Source organism: Procambarus clarkii, chromosome 29 (genome assembly GCF_040958095.1).
Source record: "Procambarus clarkii isolate CNS0578487 chromosome 29, FALCON_Pclarkii_2.0, whole genome shotgun sequence".
NCBI lineage: Eukaryota > Metazoa > Arthropoda > Malacostraca > Decapoda > Cambaridae > Procambarus > Procambarus clarkii.
This window is the reverse complement of record NC_091178.1, coordinates 23,576,948-23,602,726: the sequence shown is the minus strand read 5'-3', so window position 1 is coordinate 23,602,726 and position 25,779 is coordinate 23,576,948. Positions and strand designations below refer to the sequence as shown.

Below are 25,779 nucleotides of genomic sequence, written 5' to 3'. Positions count from 1 at the left end.
TTGCGGGGGTTGAGCTCTGGCTCTTTTGTCCCGCCTCGGGGACCCGCTTCTCGAGGTAGTGTGATGGTGGTAGTGTGGAGACAGATTGGTAATGGTGGTTTTTGGAAACGGGGTAGTGGTGGTGTGTGGAGACTGGGGGTGTGTACTCACATTTTTGTTCTCACCTCTTTGTGCTTGCGGGGGTTGAGCTCTGGCTCTTTGGTCCCGCTTCTCAACCGTCAAACAACTGGTGTACAGATTCCTGAGCCTACTGGGCTCTATCATATCTACTTTATATATTGTGTACTTTCTTAATCAGCCTCCACCACATCACTGCCAACTGCATTCCAACTGTTAACTACTCTGACACTGAAAAAGTTCTTTCTTACGACCCTGTGGCTCATTTGGGTACTCAATTTCCACGTGTGTCCCCTTGTTCGTGTACCACTCGTGTTAAACAGTTTATCATTATCTACCCTGTCGATTCCTCTGAGAATTGTATGGAGTGGAGTGTGTGTGTAATTCAGTTCACTCAGCGAACTGAGTGTGTGGAGACATGATGTTAGTCTGTGGAGACGGGATGTTAGTGTATGTAGACGGGGTGGTAATGTGTGGAGACGGGATGTTAGTGTGTGTAGACAGGGTGGTAATGTGTGGAGACGGGATGTTAGTGTGTGGAGACGGGGTGGAAGTGTGTGGGGACGGGGATGGTACCATGAAACTTACACCTTATATGTAAAGTGTATGTATCTAAACTCCCAACTTATGGTTTGTTCCTAAGTTCTTTTATTGATTTTATTATAGCAATAAACATGACATATTTGCATAATTTTTGGGGGGAACATTGAATATTTGTATTAGGAAAACTAAAGATGTTTTGGAAACTCCATAAGTCACGAACCTTTATTATATGCTAATGTGTCAGAAAAGTGTCATAGAATGATTATATCTGAAAGGTGTTTTTTTTATTCAAACATGAAAATATGTAAAATTCTTTGAAAAAAAAATATATAATCTCCCTTTCTATTTACACTGCAGTACTGAAACTTGGAACAATTGCAGCCCATTTCATATACAACTAGTCAAAAAATATTGGTTTACATTGAACAACTTTTCCAAAACCAATCTAATGCCCCCAACAAGGTGGTGGTGGTGGTGGTGGTGTGTGGCGGGAGAGCTGTAAAGGTGTGCATGAGAGGCACACCACCACCATTACTCCTGTCCCCACAGACGTAATTATTAGTGCAGCGTCAACTCTGGAACTGCCGGGTAACCAATGTAGCATTTAATTTGATATCTTGTGAAAATTCACAAAATTTCAGTACACTTAACATGAATACTATTTCTACCATAAACTTCTGTTTATCTGTCATCTTAATAAATGAAGTTATAGTTTTTCCAAACATCTCTCGTGCAGCAACAAGATCACATCTCGGTGCATTGTGTATTCCATACCTTTTCCACAGATACAGTTAACTGCACAGAGGGAAACTTTATTCAGGAGTTCATGATCAGATTTGGTCCAAGACGGGGCTCTGTATACGACGACGATGCCTTGAACCAAGTTTACTTTCGCTGTCAAGACAACACCAAACTGACAAGTTTCACTGCCAACGAAACTGGTAAGTTTCTTGAAACCTTAATGGGGTTTGTCTGTCATTATTTTCTCTCTTCAGTGACAGCCATGTAGATGAGCATTGTTGTAAAAGTATCTGTTGAGCTTTCTTTTCTTATAAGTGGAACTTGAAAGACTTGGAGGGAAGATGTAGCATTTGAAAGAATTTTTGTCGTAATAAGCTGGAACGGAAAGCAGCATGAAGAAATCATCCAATTTGAGTACCATAAAGAATAAAAGACAGGAAAACTGATGAGAAATCTACTGTATATAATGTTGATATATTAAATGCATTATCTGCACTGGAGGATGGGTATTCCAGGGAAAACAGTTCTCCTTAAATTTAAGACGAAGTAAGAAGCTCAAAAAGAAGGTAAGAAGCTCTTTATAGTTTCCATTTCATGGTGTCATTTGGACAGGGCTTTTGTGCTAATTAGATTGGAAATACATTAAGAGTTTGCTTTCCAGGACCGGGAATTGCTGATATGTAACAAATATTGGGAAATTGTGTCAGGTAATGGAAAAATCATTGTTCGTATTATTAGAGAGGTCAATGATTTGGGTATGTTTAAAAGTGAGGCACTATAGGAGAAATAAATAATTGGGGCCAGGAGAAGAATCAATCTCATATGCATTCTGCACTGAAGGGATGGTTGGAAAAAATGGCAGCCTAGAGCTTTTTAGTGTAAATTACTAACATCCCCACAAACACAAAACGTTGTTTTAACATTCGCAAAATCTGGTGGTATCTAGAGAGTTGTGCAAATGACAAGTTGTGAGAAAGTTTCAACATTCATTTAGGTAACATTTAACCTAAGAAAGATAAAAATATTTAAATTTAACAATTGCACAATAATAGATTTTCTAAAACTATTGTCTTCCTTATATTAAAAATTTATTTCTACATGTTTAAAAATTATATTTCCTTACTTTTCAGTAAAATACATTAAAAAAATAAATATTGTGTGATAACTGTTCGAAAAAAATATTAAAACATTTATATATTCTATGACCGGATTAAGTATTTTTGTGATATAAATCAAATTGGCTTTTATAACACTATTTTCCTCCTTTGAATATCCAGGAATACTAATATCATGTTTAACTATTAAATGTATGTATTTTCTCTAAAATACATAACATGATAGAATTTGTGTCGTAACAAATGATTTGGAGATGTGTTGTGGCTTTTATCTCTATTTAATTCAAAGCAAACGAAGATCTTGGCGTTCTTTAAGCACCCTAGCAAGCATTTCGTCTGGCCCTGGGGATTTGTTTGGCTTCAGTTTCACTGTTTAATAACATCCTCCCTGGTAACTGCTAAACTAGTCAACCTATCCTGTTTCCCCACCCACATAGACTTGTTTGGCTGAAGGCATAATGTTAGGTTTCTCTTTCGTAAATACAGAGATCAAATATTTATTAAAAATACTACTCGTCTCTTTGTCATTATCAGTTATATGACCTATCTCAATTTTAATGGGCCTATCATTCCCTAATCTTTCTTCGATATAACTGAAAAAATAACTTTAGGATTTGTCTTTGCTTGCCCTGCTATACGAACTTCATAGTTTCTTTTTCTCCTCCTCATCTCTTTTTTTTTTTTTTTTTTTACATTTCTAACCAGTTGGACGAATTCTTGTTCTAAACTAACTTCCCAATTCCTAACCATTTTGTACCAAGCTCTCTTACTTTCTATGAGGTTCTTCAGATGCTTTGTTATCCATTTTGGGTCATTATTATTCGATCTATTAAATTTGTATGGTGTACTACATTCTTGTGCTTTGCTTAGAATATTGTTAAATGTTATTTTTTGAACCATCATCAAAATCCCTTTTACATCACCCATCATTGGGTTCACGTCTCGTTCATTGACTGACTCCCTCCCCCTATGCTCAGGACTTTCCAATCTATTTAAACCAACAAATTTCTTTGGCCATTAAAATCAGCTTTTCGAAAATCTGGCACTTTAACAGAATTTTCTCCTACAAATATATTCCATTTTATGCTAAATCTGATTTCTTTGTGATCACTGTTCTATAGCTCACTCCCTATTTCGAAGTCATTTATTTGTGTTTCCCTGTTAGTTAACACTAAATCTAAAAATATTATTTACCCCAGTTGGCTCCTTAATGTGTTGCTTAAGAAAGCAATCATCAATCAATTCTAGAAAATCTTCTGCTTCATTATTCCCTGTTTTGTTAATCCAGTTTATTTCACTGAAATTAAAGTCACCCATGAAACAAATACTGTTTGACTTAATGCTCTAGATATTTCATCCCATAGATGCTTAGCTTCCATTCTGTCCAAGTTTGGTGCCCTGTATATAAATCCTATTAGATTTTTATCTATTTTGTTTAATTCTAGCCAAATAGTTTCTGTGTGAGGCTCAGTTTTGATTCCCACCTTGAGATTACATTTAAAATTTTCCCTGACATATATGGCTACTCCCCCTCCTCGTCTAATATATCTATCTGTGTAAAATAGTTTAAATCCGTTTATTTGATATTCAGCTAATAGTTCTCTGTTTTCTATATTCATCCGTGTTTCTTAAAGTGCAATAATATCTATTGTTTCTGTGCAAAGAAGAGCATTTAAGCGAGCATGTCAGGGAACCTATAGTCCCGAAATACAATAATAATAATAATAATAATAATAATAATAATAATTTTTATTTAGGCAAAGGTACATACATAGAGATTTTACAAAGTTTGTTGGCTTTATAGATAAGAGCTAGTACATACAATGCCTAAAGCCACTATTTTGTATCTTCCTACAAGGAAGAGGATAGACAAGAGGCACTGAACTATAAGCCAGTGTCCCTAACTTGCTGAATACCATGCAAGCTGATAGAGCAGATTGTGCGAAAAAATCTAGTGGAACATTTGGAGCGAAAGGCGAAAGAACTTTGTAACACAGCATCAACATGGGTTCAGGGATAGCAAGTCCTGCCTCGCAGGACTAATTGAATTCTACGACCAGGCAATAAAAATCAGGCAAGAAAGGGAGGGGTGGGGATTCATATTTTTTGATTGCCAGAAAGCCTTTGATACAGTACCACACAAGAGGCTAGTGAAAGAGGATGCAGGCAGGAGTGAAAGGGAAGGTAATTCATTTGATAAGGGAGTACCTAAGCAACAGAAGACAGCACGTCACTGAGGGCTGAGGTCTCAAATTGGCGAGAAGTCACCAGTGGAGTCCTGCAGGGTTCATTCCTTGGACCTATACTGTTTCTGATATATGTAAATGATCTCACAGAGGGTATAGAATCGTTCCTCTCAATATTTGCTGATGATGCGAAAATTATGAGTAGGATAAAAACAGATAGTAGGAGGTTACAAGATGACCTAGTCCAACTGAATGAATGGTCCAACAAATGGCTAAAAATGTTCAACCCGAGTAAATGCAAGGTAATGAAACTTGGCGGTGGAAACAGGAGGCCAGACACAGAATACCGAATGGGAGATGAAGTACTTCATGAAACGGACAGAGAAAACGGACAGATCTAGGAGTTGATATCACACGAAACCTTTATCCTGATGCCCCACATAAAAAAATTACATCTGCAGCATACGCGAGGCAGGCTAACATCAGAACAGCCCTCAGGAACCTATGTAAGGAATCATTCAGAACCTTGTATACCTCATATGTAAGGCCAATCGTAAAGTATGCGGCCCCAGCATGGAGCCCGTACCTTGTCAAACACATGACGAAGCAGGAAAAAGTTCAGAATTATGCCACTCGGCTAGTCCCCCTGGACTAAGAGGCATGAGTTACGAGGAAAGGCTGCGTGAGTTGCACCTCACGACACTGGAAGACTGAAGAGTAAGGGAAGACATGATCACTACCTACACAATTCTCAGAGGAACTGGTAGGGTAGATAAGGATAAACATTTTAACACGGGTGGTACGCGAACAAGGGGACACAGGTAGAGACTGAGTACCCAAATGAGCCACAGGGACATTAGAATGAACTTTTTCAGTGTCAGAGCAGTTAACAGGTAGAGTGCATTAGACAGTGATGTGATGGAGGCTTACTAAATACACGGTTTCAACTGTAAATATGAAAAACCCAAGTAGGCTCAGGAATCTGTACATCAGTTGATTGACGGTTGAAAAGCGGGACTAAGGAGCCAGAGCTCAACCCCCTCAAGCTCAACTAGGTGAGTACACATACAAAGGGTGTGGAGGAACTTCCGGAATAACAGAACACCATAAAGCAGGAAGAGATACCAGAGAACCAGGAATGAGTATGTCAGGGCGAGAAAGAAGCAGAGAAAAGTTATGAAAATGATATAGCAAACAAAGCCAAGACCGAACCAAAGCTACTCCACAGTCACATCAGAAGGAAAACAACAGTGAAAGAACAGGTATTGAAACTTAGAACAGGCGAGGACAGGTATACAGAGGATGACAAAGAGGTGTGTGAAGAACTCAACAAGAGCTTCCAAGAGATCTTCACAATAGAACAAGGTGAGGTCACTGTGCTAGGAGAAAGGGAGGTAAACCAGGCGGCCTAGGAAGGATTCGAAATTACGAGAGAGGAGGTCAAGAGACACCGCTGGATCTGGATGTTAGAAAGGCTGTTGGTCCAGACGGGATCTCGCCATGGGTACTGAAAGAGTGTGCAGAGGCACTTTGCTTGCCACTCTCCAGTGTATAGTAGATCACTGGAGACGGGAGACCTACCAGAAATATGGAAGACGGCGAATGTGGTCCCAATATACAAAAAGGGCGACAGGCAAGAGGCACTGAATTACAAGCCAGTGTCCTTGACTTGTATACCATGCAAGGTGATGAAGATAGTGAGAAAAAACCTGGTAACACATCTGTAGAGAAGGGACCGTGACAAATCGCCAACATGGGTTCAGGGAGGGTAAATATTGCCTGACTGGCTTAATAGAATTCTACGACCAGGTGACAAAGATTAAGCAAAAAGAGAAGACTGGGCGGACTGCATTTTCTTGGATTGTCGGAAAGCCTTTGACACTGCACCTCATAAGAGGCTAGTACATAAGCTGGAGAGACAGGCAGGTGTAGCTGGTAAGGTGCTCCAGTGGATAAGGGAGTACCTGAGCAATAGGAAGCAGAGAGTTACGGTGAGGGGTGAGACCTCAGAGTGGCGGGAAATCACCAGTGGAGTCCCACAGGGCTCTGTACTCGGTCCTATCTTGTTTCTGATATATGTAAATGATCTCCCGGAGGGTATAGATTCATTTCTCTCAATGTTTGCGGGCGATACCAAAATTATGAGACTGATTAAGACAGAGGAGGACTACTTGAGGCTTCAAGAAGACCTAGACAAGCTGAAGAAATGGTCAAACAAATGGTTGTTAGAGTTTAACCCAAGAAATTGTAATGTAATGAAGATGGGTGTAGGGAGCAGGAGGCCAGATACAAGGTACCATCTGGGAGATGAAATACTTCAAGAGTCAGCGAAAGAAAAGGACTTGGGGTTGATATCTCGCCAGACCTGTCTCCTGCAGCCCATATTAAGAGGATAACATCAGCGGCATATGCCAGGCTGGCCAACATAAGAAGGGCATTCAAAAACATGTGTAAGGAATCATTCAGAACTTTGTATACCACATATGTTAGGCCAATCCTGGAGTATTCAGCCCCAGCATGGAGTCCATATCTAGTCAAGGAAAAGACCAAAATGGAAAAGGTTCAAAGGTTTGCCACCAGACTAGTACCCGAGCTGAGAGGTATGAGCTACGAGGAGAGACTACGGGAATTAAACCTCACTTCGCTGGAAGACAGAAGAGTTAGGGGGACATGATCACCACATTCAAGATTCTCAAGAGAATTGATAGGGTAGATAAAGACAGTCTATTTAACACAAGGGGCACACGCACTAGGGGGCACAGGTGGAAACTGAGTGCCCAAATGAGCCACAGAGATATTAGGAAGAACTTTTTAAGTGTCAGAGTGGAATTTTTAAGTGTCAACAAAAATGGAATGCATTAGGAAGTGATGTGGTGGAGGTTGACTCCATACACAGTTTCAAGTGTAGATATGATAGAGCCCAGTAGGCTCGGAAACCTGTACACCCGTTGATTGACTATTGAGAGGCGGGGCCAAAGAGCCAGAGCTCAACCCCCGCATGCACAACTAGGTGTGTAACTAGGTGAGTACACAAACCACATTTCCACACCACTCCATAACACATCTTCAAACCACAGCTCTTCAACACAACACCAATTCACCCCACCACTACACAACAGCACACCACCACACCACCACACAACAGCACGTTACCACACCACCACACCACACAACAGCACGTTACCACACCACCACACAACAGCACTTCACCACACCACCACACAACAGCACTTCACCACACCACCACACAACAGCACTTCACCACACCACCACACCACAGCACGTCACCACACCACCACACCACAGCACGTCACCACACCACCACACAACAGCACTTCACCACACCACCACACAACAGCACTTCACCACACCACCACACAACAGCACTTCACCACACCACCACACAACAGCACTTCACCACACAACAGCACTTCACCACACCACCACACAACAGCACTTCACCACACCACCACACAACAGCACTTCACCACACCACCACACAACAGCACTTCACCACATCACCACACAACAGCACTTCACCACACCCCCACACAACAGCACTTCACAGCACAATACATTTGAATCTAAGAAACAAAATAAACGATTTAAGAAGTTTCTTGTCGCCATCTCCAATAGTTTAGCTCTCCATGTCTCCTTACTTCCATGCAGTTCCTTGTTCTCCCAGTCTATTCTTTTGTGATTGAAGTTCACCATGATGAGCAGATGGGATCTATTTTTACAGGCAGCAGAGACTGCCCTCTCAATTATAGTGTTTACCACCATGTTGTTGTTGTCATACTCTTGCCTGGGTCTTCTGTCATTTGTTGGAAGCTTATATATCACTGCTACTACTATTCCTAATCCTCCCATTGTCATGGTGCCTGTTATGTAGTCTCTGAATCCCTCGCTGCCCTGGATAGCCATCTCCTTCAAACTCCATTCCTTTCTCATTAGAAGGGCCACTCTGCCTCCTCCCCTACTTCCCTCCCTCTTTCCTTATTAGTGTGTAATCCTGGGGAAACACCCCATTCGTTATGATTCTTGAGAGTTTTGTTTCTGTGAGTTCGATTTACTTCTTGTGCTCTTTCCCTTAGTTCACTTGCCTTGCTTGTAATCCCATCTATGTTCGAGTACATCACCCTGAAACTCTCTTCTGTCCTTCCTCAGTTTCTGTTGATACCCCAGAAGCAGGGAAACAGGGCAGGTCCAGGATGGGAAGGCCTAGGAAGGGAGACCTGGAAGATCTGGGGTGTGCGGGGGGCTGGGATTATCTGGTACGGGGAGGGTGGTGGAGGAAGGAGGGCTTTAGGGGATGGGGGAGAAGAAAGGGTTTGGCAGGGAGGGTGAGACGGGGAGGCTTGGGGGGGGGGGGGGCGCGTGGGGGGGGGGGGGTTAGAGGGAGGAGGCATAGGGGGTATGGAGGAAGGGACAGCTTGAGGATATGAGGGAGAAGGAGAGGCTTGGGAGGGCTGTGACTGGCGAGGAAGGAGGAAGGGCTTAGGGGAGTGGGGGGAGGGGAGAAGGGAGGGCTCTGGAGAGTGGGGGATACTGGAGGATTTATTTTTTTTTGGGGAGGGGGAGGAGAATGGAGGTTTTGGGAGGGGGGAAAAGGGAGGGCATGGGGGATTATGGAGGCCTTGTGGGTGGGGGAGAAGGGAGATCCTGGGAAGGGGGGGAGGGTGCCCAAGGTGGACACCTTGGGCACCAGGTGTTTTGGCAGGTAATTAATCTATTGGGTGGAGGATGGTGGAGGAGCTTCTCTCACTGTGTCTGTTGAGCTGCTTGTGGAGGGTTCCCCACTACCCTCTGGGATTGTAGGACTCAGGGTTTTGGCTCCCTGATTCCTTTCTTTCTCCCTGCGCTCCCTCCTCGCGGCTGCGGCCCTCATTCTCTCGTAATTTGTCATCTCCCTCTGCAGGAATACTTTTTTGAACTTCTGTACATTTGCTAGTCTGCTCTTCCTTGCTAACAAGTCCTCTTTTGTTCCCTCGTTCTTGAATAATACCTTTATCACATATCTCTGTCCTTGTTGTACTGTCCGATCCTAAGAACCTTTTCAATATTTTTGGTTATCCCTATCCATCTTTACTCCCTTAAGGATCTCATTAACTTCATTTTTGTCCTTGTCTCTCCTTTCCACTGGACTGGTCCCTGTTTGCTTCTTAATGCCTACTATTACTACTGCTCTTTTTCACTCTATCAGCTGACTAGTACATCTAACTCCTTCCTAACTACATCTAACTACTAACTAACTACTGCTTCCTGAGAAGAAGCTCTTCAATGGCAATTCCCTAACTGCAGACCTAGCTTCATGCCTCTTTTTAAGCACTTCTGCAAATGAGGGGTTGTTTTGTAGAAGTTCCCTCAACAGAAGCATCACCATCTCCCTGAGGAATGGTTTGTGTCTGGTATTGTGGAGGAGTCTTCCTCAGGCTTCTTATCTCCTCCTTTGCTGCCCATAGTTCATCCTGCAGGTTGTTTACTGTCTCCCTCATTACCCTCAGTCCTTCACTGTATTCCTCCCACATTTGCTACAATGTTACCCTAGTCCAGGCTTCCTGTTCCTCCCCATCCTCCGAGTTTGTCCCTACTACGTTTGTCTCCCTGCGGGGTCTTCCCCGAGTTAGTCTCCCTGTCATATTTTCTCCCTATGAGAGAGACAGAGGGAGAGAGAGAGAGAGAGAGAGGGGGAAGAAAGAGAGAGAGAGAGAGAGAGAGGGGGGAGAGAGAAGGAAGAGGAGGATAGAGATAGATGAGATGAGAGAGATGAGAAAGAAGGGGAGAGTGAGATGAGAAAGAAGGGGAGAGTGAGATGAGAAAGAAGGGGAGAGAGAGAGAGAGAGAGAGATGAGAGAGAAGAGTGGGAGAGCGATGAGAGAGAGAGAGAGAGAGAGAGAGAGAGAAGAGTGGGAGAGCGATGAGAGAGAGAGAGAGAGAGAGAGAGAGAGAGAGAGAGAGAGAGAGAGAGAGCGATGAGAGAGAGAGAGAGAGAGAGAGAGAGAGAGAGAGAGAGAGAGAGAGAGAGAGAGAGAGAGAGAGAGAGAGAGAGAGAGAGAGAGAGGGGAGCTAGTGAGAGGAGTGGGGGAGAGGAGAGAGAGAGAGAGGGAAGTGTCAGCTGGGAGGGAGAGAGAGGGAGCCGGTAATTATGGGTAACTCTCGCCAAGGTGTCAAAATCTGTTCGTGATGTGTGTGGGTGTGTAATTACCTAATTGTGCTTGCTGGCGTTGAGCTCTCTCTTTGATCCCGCCTCTAAACTGTCAATCAACTAATGTACAGGTTCTTGAACCAACTGGGCTCTATCGCATCCACTCTTGAAGCTGTGTATGGAGTCAGCCTCCGCCACATCACTTATGCATTCCATTTGTCTACTACTCTGATACTGGAAAAATTCTTTCTAATGTCTCTGTGGTTCGTTTCGGCACTCAATTTCCACCTGTGTTCACTAGTGCGTGTGCCCCTTCTGATAAATAGCCTGTCTATATCTACCCTATCAATTCCTATGAGAATCTTGTATGTGGTGATCATGTCCCCTCTAACTCTTCTGTCTCCCAGTGACGTGAGGTTTAAATCCGTAGGCTCTCCTCGTAGTGTATACCCCTCAGTTCGGGTACTAGTCTGGTGGCAAATCTTTGAATCTTTTCCAGTTTAGTCTTATGCTTGACTAGATATGGACACCATGCTGGAGCCGCATACTCCAGGATTGGTCTGATATATGTGGTATAGAAAGTTCTGAAAGATTCCTTACACAAGTTTCCAAAGGCCGTTCTTATGTTAGCCACCCTAGCATATTCTGCTGATGTTATCCACTTGATATGAGCTTCAGAGGAGAGGTCTGGTGTGATATCAACCCCCAGATCTTTCTTGTATACTCTTGAAGTATTTCATCTCCCAAATGATACATTGTATCTGGTCTCCTGCTCCCTACACCTATCTTCATTGCATTGCATTTGCTTGGGTTAAACTCTTAACAACCATTTGTTCAACCAATCCTGCAGCTTGTCCAGGTCTTCTGGAAGCCTCAAGCTGTACTCCTGTCTTAATCCTACTCATAATTTTGGCGTTGTCAGCAAACATTGATAGGAATGAGTCTATACCCTCTGGGAGATCATTTACGTATATCGGAAACAGAATAGGTCCCAGTACAGAGCCCTGTGGGACTCCACTGGTGACTTCACGTTAATCTGAGGTCTCACCCCTCACTATAACTCTCTGCTTCCTATTGCTTAGGTACTCCCTTATCCACTGGAGCGCCCTACCAGTTACTCCTGCCTGTTTCTACAGCTTATGCATCAGCCTTTTATGGGGTACTGTGTCAAAAGCTTTCCGACAATCCAAAAAAATGCAGTCCTCTCATCCTTCTCTTTCTTGCTTAATATTTGTCACCTAATCGTAGAATTCTATTAAGCCTGTAAGGCAAGATTTACCCTCCCTGAACCTATGTTGATGGGTTGTCACGAAGTCCCATCTCTCCAGATGTGTAACTAGGTATTTTCTCATGATCTTCTCCATCACCTTGCATGGTATACAAGTTAAGGACACTGGCCTCTAGTTCAGTGCCTCTTGTCTGTCACCCCCTTTTTGTATATTGGGACTACATTAACCGTCTTCCATATTTCTTGTAAGTCTCCCGTTTCCAGTGACCAACTATACACTATTGAGAGTGGTAAGCAAAGCACTCCTGCACACCCTTTCAATACCCATGGTGAGATTCCGTCGGGGTCAACAGCCTTTCTCACGTCCAGATCCAACAGAGGCCTCTTGACCTCATCTCTTGTAATTTCGGACCCTTCCAGGGCCGCCTGGTATACTGCCACATCTCGTAGTGCAGTGACCTCTCCTTGTTCTATTGTGAAGACCTCCTGGAACACCTTGTTGAGTTTCTCATACACCTCTTTGTCATTCACTGTGTACATTTTTTTTCATCACCTGTTCCTTCACTGTTTCCTTTTGATGTGACTGTGTAGTAGCTTTGGTTAATTCTGTGTGTACTCAACTGTTAGTACTCACCAATTTGTGCTTGCGGGGGCTGAGCTCTGGCTCTTTGGTCCCGCCTCTCAACCGTCAATCAACAGGAGATTGGTGTGTGTGTGTGTGTGTGTGTACACAATGCAGGATCGAGCATTGACTCCAGGATCCTGCCTTTCGAGCATCGGTTGTTTACAGCAATAACTCCGGACCTATTTCCCTATCATACCTAATTTTAAAATTATGAATAGTATTTGCTTCCACAGCCAGTTCCTTAAGTGCATTCCATTTTTCCACTACTCTCACGCTAAAAGAAAACTTCCTAACATCTCTGTGACTCACCTGAGTTTCTAGCTTCCACCCATGTCCCCTCATTCTGTTACTCTTCCCTGTGAATATTTCGTCTATGTCCACTCTGTCAATCACCCTGATTATACGTTCCTATCATGTCCCTCATCTCCCTTCTATTTTCTAGTGTCGGAAGGCACAGTTCCTTCAGGCGCTCCTCATACCCTATCCCTCGTAACTCTGGAACGAGTCTCGTTGCAAACCTCTGTACTCACCTAATTGTACTCACCTAATTGTGCTTGCGGGGGGTTGAGCTCTGGCTCTTTGGTCCCGCCTCTCAACCGACATTCAACAGGTGTACAGGTTCCTGAGCCTATTGGGCTCCATCATATCTACACTTGAAACTATGAATGGAGTCAGCCTCCACCACATTACTTCCTAATGCATTCCATTTGTCAACCACTCTGACACTAAAAAAGTTCTTTCTATTATCTCTGTGGCTCATTTGGGCACTCGCTTTCCACCTGTGTCCCCTAGTGCGTGTGCCTCTTGTGTTAAATAGCCTATCTTTATCTACCCTATCGATTCCCTTGAGAATCTTGAATGTGGTGATCATGTCCCCCCCTAACTCTTCTGTCTTCCAACGAAGTGAGGTATAATTCCCGTAGTCTCTCCTCCTAGCTCACCCAACCACTTGGGCTAGATGGTAGAGTGACGGTCTCGCTTTATGCAGGTCGTCGTTCAATCCCCGACCGTCCAAGTGGTTGGGGCACCATTCCTTCCCCCCCGTCCCATCCCAAATCCTTATCCTGACCCCTTCCCAGTGCTATATAGTTGTAATGGCTTGACGCTTTTCCTTGATAATTCCTTCCTAGCTCATACCTCTCAGCTCGGGTACTAGTCTGGTGGCGAACCTTTGAACCTTTTCCAGTTTAGTCTTATGCTTGACTAGATATGGACTCCATGCTGGAGCCGCATACTCCAGGATTGGTCTGATATATGTGGTATAGAAAGTTCTGAAAGATTCCTTACACAAGTTTGAAAATGCCGTTCTTATGTTAGCCAACCTGGCATATGCCGATGATGTTATTCTCTTGATAAGAGCTTCAGAGGACAGGTCTGGCGTGATATCAACCCCTAGGTCATTCTCTCTCTCTCTCTCTGACTCTTGAAGTATTTCATCTCCCAAATGATACATTGTATCTGGCCTCCTTCTCCCTTCACCTACCTTCTTTACATTACAATTGCTTGAGTTAAACTCTAACAACCATTTCTTCGATTATTCCTTCAGCTTGTCTAGGTCTTCTTGAAGCCTCAAGCTGTCCTCTGTCTTAATCCTTCTCATAATTTTGGCGTCGTCAGCAAACATTGAGAGGAATGAGTCTATACCCTCTGGGAGATCATTTACGTATATCAGAAACAGGATAGGTCCCAGTACAGAGCCCTGTGGGACTCCACTGGTGACAACGTTAATCTGAGGTCTCACCCCTCACTATAACTCTCTGCTTCCGATTGCTTAGGTACTCCCTTATCCACTGGCGCGCCCTACCAGTTACTCCTGCCTGTTTCTACAGGTTATGCATCAGCCTTTTATGGGGTACTGTGTCAAAAGCTTTCCGACAGTCCAAAAAAATGCAGTCCGCCCAGCCTTCTCTTTCTTTCTTAATCTTTGTCACCTGATCGTAGAATTCTATTAAGCCTGTAAGGCAAGATTTACCCTCCCTGAACCCATGTTGATGGGTTGTCACGAAGTCCCTTCTCTCCAGATGTGTTACTAGGGTTTTTTCTCACAATCTTCTCCATTACCTTGCATGGTATACAAGTTAAGGACACTGGCCTGTAGTTCAGTGCCTCTTGTCTGTCACCCTTTTTGTATATTGAGACTACATTAGCCGTCTTCCATATTTCTGGTAGGTCTCCCGTTTCCAGTGACTTACTATAAACTATTTAGAGTGGCAAACAAAGTGCTCCTGCACATTCTTTCAATACCCATGGTGAGATTCCGTCCGGCCCAACAGCTTTTCTCACGTCCAGCTCCAATAGGTGCTTCTTGACCTCATCTCTTGTAGTTTCGAACCCTTCCAAGGTCGCCTGGTTTGCTGCCACCTCTCCTATCGCCGTGACCTCTCCTTGTTCTATTGTAAAGACCTCCTGGAACCATTTGTTGAGTTCTTCACACACCTCTTTGTCATTCTCTGTGTACCTGTCCTCACCCGTCCTAAGTTTCATCACCTGTTCCTTCACTGTTGTCTTCCTCCTGATGTGACTGTGTAGTAGCTTTGGTTCGGTCTTGACTTTATTATCTATATCATTTTCATACCTTTTCTCAGCTGCTCTTCTCATCCTAACATACTCGTTCCTGGTTCTTTGGTATCTCTACTTTCTGGTGTTCTGTTATTACGGAAGTTCCTCTATGCCCTTTTGTTCAGCTATCTTTGCTTTCATACCTTCCTTATTAAACCACGTATTCTTATTTTGCTTCTCGGTTTTTTCCTGTCGAGCCGGGATAAACCTGCTTACAGCCTCCTGACACTTTTGGGTGACATAGTCCATTATATCTTATACGGATTTGGTTCTGAGTTCTGTGTCCCATTGTATATCCCTTAGGAATTTATTCATCTCCTCATAGTTTCCCTTTCGGTATGCGAGCCCTTTGTTTCCCAGTTCTTTTTTGGGGGAGATAATTCCTAGCTCAACCAGGTACTCAAAGCTCAATACACTATGCTCACTCATTCCCAAGGGGGTTTCCAACTTAACTTACCTTATATCCGACTCATTTAGGGTAAATATCAGATCAAGCATAGCTGGTTCATCCTCTCCTCTCATTCAACACCCTTGATGTGTTGGGTTAGAAAGTTTATTGTTGTCACGTCCAGCAGCTTAGCTCTCCCATGTGTCCGGTCCTCCATGTGGGTCTCTGTTCTCCCAAACTATCTTTTGTGTGTGTGTGTGTGTGTGTAACACTTAGCTATACAAAAAATAAAAGAACACTTCTTACATTATGGTCAATCAAGGTAGAAACAGACAAGAATTGATTTTCATGTTGGTCTCAATGCCTTTCAATCTCTAGAGGGCTATTAAGGCCACTTCAATTGAACTGACCAACCAGCAAGAACACTTCAGTTCTGATATAATACTATCATAAACTCTCAGTGTTTATGCAACGAGAAGCTGGTACACCTCAAGGTGCTTATATCACTTTGAGTAACTAACACAATTTAAAATTGCAATAACTTATTAAAAATACAACAATTAAAAAATACACCAAATTACACAGCAGAACTGGGAATTTATACTGAAGCACACAGAAGTAAATATACTTAAATATATAGACTGTAAATCAACATTTAGCAGTTTAAACTCAAATATTACAAGGCATTTTACTGTACATTACTTCTCATAACCAGTAACCACAAAAAATTAACTCAAACTATATTAAAAAATAGAGGAAACTAACTTAAAAAATGTGAACGTAAAGAAATAGGATTAAATCTAAACTGTATTAAGTTGCACAGAGGAGAGATTATTTTTCAAAAACGGCCAAAACTTTTTAATATACAAAGACTCCATTAATTTTAGGTCAAAGGAACCATTATTACAAATATCCAAAGTTTTTATACAAGACTCAGTGATCGAGGATGATCCTCTTCTCAAGAGTCGTCTCTAATTTCCCAGAATGACAGCTTCGATAATTTCAAAACCTATTCTATAGGTTTGATATTCTATATACACTATTCTCTATATACACTTCTCTATAGTGTATCTATTCGATGTTCAGTTATCTTAAATTTTAAATTCCTAATGAAAATACCAGTTTATGTACCGTTACAGATTGATCAGTTGTATAATACACGTGTGTATTCAGTGAAACATTGAAACTCAACTGAGTGTGTAGAATGGCCTTATATTTCAAATAGGAACCAATGGTATTCAAATTAATAACAATAATCTAAAATCAATTTGTGGAGAACACTGTAGAAAAAATTACTCGGTCGATTTCAAATAATGTAACTAACAGAATTGAATATGATCACATAATATACCTCAGATCTTTCCTCACCATAGAAATATGAGGGAGAACAACATTTATCCTGTAAAATTTGTTTTATGTAGGTTTGTATAATATGGAAGGACAAACCTTTATTCAAGAACAATTCCATTAAGAATTTTATTTCAAGATCGAAATTGTACAAAGTAGAGGAAAATGAATCAGCTCTATTCACCAAACTTTTTTCTGCATTCGTCTTAAATATCTTGGGGACAAACGAATGAAAGGTCAGATCTTTCTTATCTTTAGATAAGATCCCAGATTATCTGTAAATGACCTCTCTGAAGGTTTACTTATGCCAACATAATTTATTTTCGCAAACTAAATTATAATCTGCTCCAATTACAGAACAAAATAATCTCTGTCCTATCAATTATATATCCAGCTCCACCCTCTGGATGATAAACTTTCACTATGTTTTCCCTGTCGGGGAAACCTACCGGTGATTTATTTGATTATTATTTTAAGAGGTTTAATTTATTACTTCTAAGCCGAGTGTATTTTGTAATTTATTGTCACTACACTTCCATTCACATATTTTTTTTAGGGGGCTTTCATATTTTAATCTTACTGTAATTAAACGGTAGATTTTAGCTAAGATACTAATTTACTCTACTATATAAAGACAATTTAAAATGGCCTCAGCTGTTTTAGTAGTGTGAGAGCTGATCCTCCAACATCAGACACCCTTGGAACACTCTTAAGTGTGTTCCTGGTGGACAGGTTTAATGGTGTCGGGTGATCCTGGTGGTCTAGCTCAACTGATGTCTCATGGATCACAATTTACCTAACATGTAAAGTACAGGTGTGACATGTGAAATTTAGGTTGTTATAATAATGAGGCTTACCCTTGTAGTGTTGTTTTCATGCTGCTAAACCAACTAACCATCTGAGAGTTATATGGCCATAAACTAACAAGACATGAGGTTTAGTCGGATACATAGCACTTCCCTCTGTTTCTTGCAAATTTTTTTGAATAACGTGAGTCACGTTGCCCTTTGGGATTTGCTGGTAGAGTTTGTGGCCACATGGTAGGTTCAACAACCTTGTGACGTATCAACTCCCCAGTCAATCACAATTAACACAACACTCATAGCTGCCCTTTGTTTACACAGTCTCCCTCCATCCCCCTCATCACTTTCAGGTGCCAAATTTATCGAGATGAGTAAGGAGAGTTTTGCATAATCTCATATTGTTATTGACTGAATAATTAATTGAAATAGTTAATTTTGTTGTGTTACCAGGTCTCAGAAGGTGTATTTTACATCTAACATTTGTCAGATGAATTTTGTGACAAAAACTGATTATAGTGGCCTTTCCTATTCTCTTTCATCCTTTTATGATTAATGTAAATTAACAACATTTTATGGCTGTTTCATTAGAGTTTGTATATTTGATGTGGAAATTTCCCCACATAATTACAGGGGTGGGGGGAAGGGAGCGGGAAGAAACACGGGCCGAAGTCCAATATTTAAGACTGCCGAACACTTCATTACTCCCCTTCAGAATTATGGTAATCTTGTTTCACTTTCATTCTGCACGGTTGTGTGGCAGTTCGTATAGGACGGATGTCCCATACTTGAGCGGCAGGGTGGGAAGTCTTTGAGCGACTTCATTTGCTGCTAACTCGAAAAGACCTAATTTCTCGAGACTAGTGGTGTCTCTGCACTTTACTTTCACTATTCTCAAGACACCCTGGCTCTCTGGATGGACAGAGACTATACGGCCTTGAGTCTACTCTGAACATGGACCGTCACTGTCTAACAGAACAATATCGCCAGGCTGTAATTGAATTCTGTTGTAGGGATTATTCGCCCCTAATGAATGATAAAGCAATCTGCTCCCCCAGAGCAGTCAGATATTCTTAGTTCCAAACTTCATCCCACCGACTAATTACTCTGGACAAATGTTTATAACTCTGAACCAAGTAGCTCTCTCTGACATATGAAATATCTTCTGGTTCCTTGTCAGTGAAGAACACGAAAGGAGTAAGAAGTCCTCTATACATCAGATGAGATGGACTTAGTGGCTCACGTTCTGAGTTATCATCAGAGGGGTAGGTCAGTAGTCGGTTATTGGTCCAAGACTCAATTTCCGTGACAACGGTTTGGAGCTTCTGGAGATCGATTTTTTTCCTGTGTAGAGTTTTCCTAAGACACAGTTTGACTGTTCCCACCATCCACTCGAAGAAGCCTCCATGCCACGGTGCTTGGAGGGATATAAATTTCCAGTAATACGGCCATTGGTTCAGGGCAGTGCGTACCACAAGGTGGTTACAGACTTCCCTCAGACATGGTTCCTTTGCCACCAAGTTGGATCCACTGTCAGAGATCATCAACTTGAGGCAGGATCGACGGGCAGTAAATCCGCAAAACGTCTGTATGAATGCCTCTACATTCACGTCTGAAGTCACTTCTAAGTGTAATCGTCTTATAGAGGCATGGGTGAATAGGCAAACGTATTCCTTCACAGGGATTTTGTCACTAAGCCCTAAAAGAGTTATGGCTATATAGAGTTATGGCTCGTGTGCAGTCTACACCAATAGTCTCAAAGGGACAAAGGTGGACTACTTATTCCTTAGGTAGTGGTGGCTGTCCCGATCGTTGTTCCTCTGACAGATTAAACAGGATTTTATTATGGACTTTACAATCTGGTGACCTTGAGGGAGTCAGTACTGTTGTCTGACTGAGGTGAGGGGATCTAGTGCCCCACCATGTAAGGTGTTGGAAATTTCCAACAAGTTATTCTCATCCCTAATACAGCAGGATGTATTTCCTATATTAGGCTTCATACACATATAATATTCATTTACCAATCCTTAGTACAATGGGATGTACTTTCTGTACTAAACGTAATAATTAACTAACACTACTAATATGTAGTTTAGTATTATAGAATTTACTGTACTAGGTTGTGGAACATCATTTAATTTCTCCTAGAATTATGAAGTGTTGCGTCAGTCACTCACGGAGAATAAAATTTCCACATATCTATAGATCTAACACAAATGTAACCATTTACTTTCCTTTATCTATTTAAATAAAAATGGAAATGTTCGTTTGTTAAAAATCCCTAATCTCCGAAAGTTCTTCACAGATTGCTTTGAAATTTTCACACAACATTCCATTCGCATCCGAGCAGGGTTTTTTTTATACAATATTATATAAATGTCGCGTCTGTGATGGGAAAAAAAACATGCTTTTTTTGGAAAAACTTAGATTTTCATGTATTTTTCATGTGAGGGAAATCTTTGAAACCTCTTTACCGATTGCTTTGAAATTTTGACATAACGTTGCATTCCAATAGACGAGTATTTTTATATGCCTACTATTTACATGCTTCACCTGTGTCAGGAAAAAACATGCTTTTTTGAAAATCAGCGCCATCTGTAGGGCGTAAGAGCAACACGTGCTGTAATCACTGAAAGTTCTTCTCAGATGACTTTGAAATTTTGTCACAACGTTACATTTGAATACGTGCATGTTTTTATATACCTACTATTTAGATGCAACACCTGTGACAGGTAAAATCATACTTTTTGGAAAAATAGCGCCATATGTTGCACGTAAGAGCAACACACGCAATTTAAAATACAGTACAATTTCATTTCAATGTTTCCGATTGCATTGATAAATTGGTTTTTCAAAGATTTTGATTTATTTTCATTTTGATTTAATTATTTTGTGTGACATTGCCTTTGAATTGAGCTACGTTTTTTAGCATAGTGTTCATTTCATGAGTATAGTTTGTTTCTTTTTTCATTGTTTTTCATTTCGTTTTTTTAACTGTTCTTATTTTTCAGTGCAATTGGTGGTGAAATTGAGCTGTGTCGATTCATCTGCGTTTGAATCAAAATATTTTGTTAGTATTTTTTGGTTTGGTTTTGAAAACAAGAAAATGGAAAAACGTATATTTCACAGCTGCAAATGTGCAATAAACAGCAATGAATCCACCGGCTACAACTGTTACTGCTTTCTTCACGTTATGTCAAAATGACGCGTTTGCAAAAACACTGTTGTATTCGAAAGTGCCTACCTATTACACGTGGAATGCCAGTAGAAAATCATTTGAACGATGCAAACGAGGAGAGCGAGTTGACGGACAGCCTGGCGTCTATATAAATAAAAATGGAAATGTTCGTTTGCTCAAAATCGCTAATCTCCAAAAGTTCTTCACCAATTGCTTTGAAATTTTCACACATTCCTTTCGCATCTGAGCAGGTTTTTATATTCATACTATATAGATGTCACATCTGTGATGTTTTACCATTATATGCTTTTTTTTAAAATATGCTTTTGTGAGAAAACTGTGTTTTTCATGTGAGGGAAATCTTTGAAATCTCTAACCGATTGCTTTGAAATTTTGACACAACGTTGCATTCAAATAAGTGCGTCTTTTTATATATCTACTATATACATGCCCCACTTATGACAGGAAAAAACATGGTTTTTTAAAAACAGCGCCATCTGTTGGACGTAAAAGCAACACACACTGTAATCTCCAAAAGTTCTTCACCGATTGCTTTGAAATTTTGACACAACGTTGCAAGCAAATAGGTGCGTCTTTTTATATACCTACTATATAGAGGTTTTTACCTCTGACAAGTAAAAACATGCGTTTTTGAAAAACAGTGCCAACTGTTGCACATAATAGCAACATGCACACTATAATAAATGTCATGAATTCCATTTCAATATTTCTGATTGCATTGATAAATTTAATTTTCATAGATTTTTATTTTTTTTTATTTTTAAATGAATTATTTTGGGAGACATTGTGTTGGAATTGAGTTGTGTTCTTTACCATACCGTTCATTTCATAAGTATAAGTATAGATGCCATACCTGTGACAGGTAAAACTATGCTTTTTTGAAAAACAGCGCCATCTGTTCCATGCAAGAGCAACACACATGCTATAGTAAATATGTTACAATTCCATTTAAATGTTTGTTTGCATTGATAAATTGAATTTTCATAGATTTTGATTTATTTTCATTTTGATTTAATTATTTTGTGTGAATTGCGTTGGAATTGAGCTGTGTTGTTTACCATACCGTTCATTTCGTGAATATAGTTTATTTTTTTTATATTTTCATTTCATTTTTAACTGTTTTTTCTTATATTTCAGTGATGGGAACATCAGATCACTTTGTTCCCAATTTTCTGAGGGAACATCAGACCATTTGGGAAGGCATCGGACAAGGGAGTGGGGAAGATACGGGGACGGAAGTGAGAGATGTGGGGAGGACGATGGGACAGGGAGGGGGTAATCGTGGGGAAGGACGAGGGGATGGGGAAGTTTGGGATGGTGCGGACGAGGGATGGGGAATGGAGAATGGTGTGGAGGACAAAGGGACAGGGGAGTGGGACATGGTGGGAAGGAAGAGGGAATGATAGTGGGTAATGATTGGGAGGACGAGGGGACGGTGGAGTTGGGAATGGTTAAGAGGCTGATGATACGGGTGAGGGGGGGAATGGTGGGGAGGACTGGGGGACAGGAAGGTTGCTGAGCCACAGCAACGCGTGGCTGGGTACTGCTAGTGAGGAATAATTATTTAGTAATAGGTTTACCTTTAGTATACAACAGTTTACTGGAATTCCTGTACCCAGCTTGATCGCTATTCCAATAAATAATATCATAATCTAAAATTATTTCCACCACCAAGCAAGTCTGTTTTATTTGTGCAGTCTACATTAACTAACTTGCACTCTGAGAATTAAACATCACCACATAAAGTATTTGAACAAAACATCAATAATATATATAAACGCCACCTTCCCTATTTAGTGTAAATAAATAAATAAATAAAATCTATGTTCGAGCCCCTACTGGGAGCAAATACGCATGCGCAACTTTCGAGAGGGAGGAGAGAGGACTCTTGCCATATTAGAACAAGCGGCACAGTGCTCCGAAGCGGTCCCAACAAATCTTACCATCCAGAAGGTATCCTTACATCCCTGGACGCTAGACTGAGGACGCAGCTTACCAGAATCACAGACAGCAGTTGGGCAGGCATTTTTACCTTTTAGCTATGACAGGTAAAACATAAAGCTCAATAGCTTTATGAGCTATTGAGCTCATAAATTCGTAACTAATATAGGTAGCCATCTCGTGACGCTGCAGTTGTAATAAATAATCCCATGTAAGTGCAGCTCTTTGCTCTCCAAATATCTAGATATTATTTTATATGTGTGTGAATTCCAGTTTGGAGTGGAAATTATGGAAATATAATTATTGCAGCATGGTGCAACACCCCTGAGGAAGAGTGTGATCGCCATACCCTCACGTGTTCCAAGTATAGCTATCTCAAACTGTTTCCAGACTGTCATACAGTGGACTGCATCAACGTCTCTGTCACATCTGAGATTTAATAAGTTTTCATTGTAGATAGTACTTTATTATTCAGAGTCCATATTTATCTGATATTGCCTTTATGAATTATTAATCTTTACATTGCAGTAGTATTTCTTGCATTACTTATTTATCTCATTATCTATGTGTGTGCATATTATCTTCATTATTATTATTGCATAATATATGTTACACATAGACTAATCTTATAGAATACCCCCCAAAATGTGTCATGGGAGGGTGACTCTAGAATTATATAATATACAGTCATTGCTTAATATAATTTATTCATATATAATCATAGATCTATAAATCACTGATTTTCTCATTTAAAAGATTCTGGTCCTTCGAGCTACCTTAGAATTAATTTTCTTGCATTCATAAAATTATACATTTTATTAGTATTATACTGGAGCCAGATTTCCCCCACATAGGATGCAGGGTCTGCGTATATATAATATAATGATCCTCTTATTCAGTGGTTGCGAAGGGAGATACGATGGATGTTTAACTTCTAAATCAACATTTGCATGTTGTATGCTCCTACCTCATTGCAAAATGTTGTAATTGTGTCAATCCAAAGATTTAGATCATGGTCTTATCAGGGAGGTTCTCAAAATCCTTCCCATATGTTTGGATTTGGGCTTGCTTTACCCAATATATCAGAGCACGAGGGTATTTATGTTTGAGTCCTATTTTACTCAAGAAATCAAACACCCTTTGAGTGACTGAATAATTTATTTAGATCAGAGTACTGAGTAGGATCAATTACCAAAATCTGGGGGTGGTTCTAGAATCTCATTGGGAGCAGTGACATTGGTCACAAGGACTTGTGGGTTTTTATTTAGGCCACTGATAACTGACTAGCCACTGAGGTCTATGGAACCACATCTCAGTTTTGTATGTGGTGACGTTTCAACGTCAGGCCTCTGGAAAGATAGTCAGCAGGATTCTCTTTTGTGGATCCATATCTGAGTTTGTACTCAGCTGCTAGCAGGCTACTCTCTTATTTCCTTTATGCGATTGCTCACGTAAGGCATTTTGCTCTTGTTATTTTGCATGCACTGTAGTACTGCCTCATTATCTGACCATACCACTGTTTCTTCAAAGTGGATGATACTTCAGGTTAGGACAGAAAATGAGCCAATTTTACTCCTAGCAGTAGGGCGGTTAACTCCAATTGTTGCAATGACCGTTTCGTCAATGGTGCTACCCTGGCCATTGATGTAAGCACATTTGTTGCTCATTAGTTGCTAAGAAGGCTACTATGCCACAAGCCTTTCCTGGGGCATCACAGAACACACAGCTTAATTGGGTGATTTTGATGTACTTTGTTTCGAGGGAACTTGACAGACTTAGATACTTAGAAGGATACTTAGATCCTTCACTAACCCCTGCCACTTTTCTTGCAAGGCTGGTGTTAGTGAATCATCCCAGCCTATCTTCTCTTGGCGGCATTCCTGCAACATCAAATTCCCATTTATCAATATGGGACTTAATAATCCCAAATGGCTGAATGGTTTACTGAATTGGGATAGTAGTTTCCTCATTGTTAGGCTGATGGTTTCTGGTTCCACCGTTTTTATTGTTAATTGGTCAGATGTTGTTTCCCATTCGACTCCTAATACTTTCGTCTTCTGAAGTATTTAGTAGTCAGGAAATTCTGACTAGATCAGTTGATTTAGTTTTACATTATTGGAGGCCTATGACTGGAGAGGCATATTGCTCCCAACAACTCTCGATTGGCCTCATTCTATATGTTTAGCAGTTCCTTTTCACTGCTGGTTGTTCCTTGGACGTTGTCTACATACAGGTTATTGCTAGTTTAAGTTTTATTTGGGCTATTGAACTTCTTCCAATGCGGGTCTAAGGTTGCTTGAAGCAGAAACGGTGAAGAAATAGCTCCAAACAAAAACTGATGCAAACCTGTGCTATTAATTCACTTGTTTGGATCACTAGGTTCCATTACCCATAGGAACTTGGTGTAATTTCGGTCCTCTTTTTGGAGGCCTATCTTGAGGTTATAGTTATCTTGAGATGATTTCAGAATTTTTAGAGTCCCCGCGGCCCGGTCCTCGACCAAGCCTCTACCCCCAGGAAGCAGCCCATGACAGCTGACTAACACCCAGGTACCTATTTTACTGCTAGGTAACAGGGGCATAGGATGAAAGAAACTCTGCCCATTGTTTCTCGCCGGCGCCCGGGATCGAACCCGGGACCACAGGATCACAAATCCAGTGTGTTGTCCGCTCGGCCTACTGGCTCCCTACCCTAAAGAATGTCTTGCTTATATTGGTCATGTATGTACAAATCCCTATGTGCAACTTTAACAACAATTCGTGCAGCCTTTGTGTCAGGAAAGGGCCAGTTTGAAGGCTGTCATTCAATGAGACACTATTCTGCTTGGTCTTAGCACGGCAGTTAA

The 25,779-nt window shown here is 41.1% G+C and overlaps 1 protein-coding gene across 2 annotated transcripts in view; it reads left to right on the top strand.

Annotated features, from left to right (window-relative positions):
* Positions 1-25,779, top strand: part of LOC138369815 (uncharacterized) — a 53,212-nt gene that overhangs the window by 16,948 nt on the left and 10,485 nt on the right. For both annotated transcript variants that reach the window (XM_069333558.1, XM_069333557.1), the window contains exon 4: positions 1,446-1,601. In XM_069333558.1, coding sequence (XP_069189659.1) covers positions 1,446-1,601 — 156 coding nt within the window. The remainder of the gene's footprint in view (positions 1-1,445; positions 1,602-25,779) is intronic.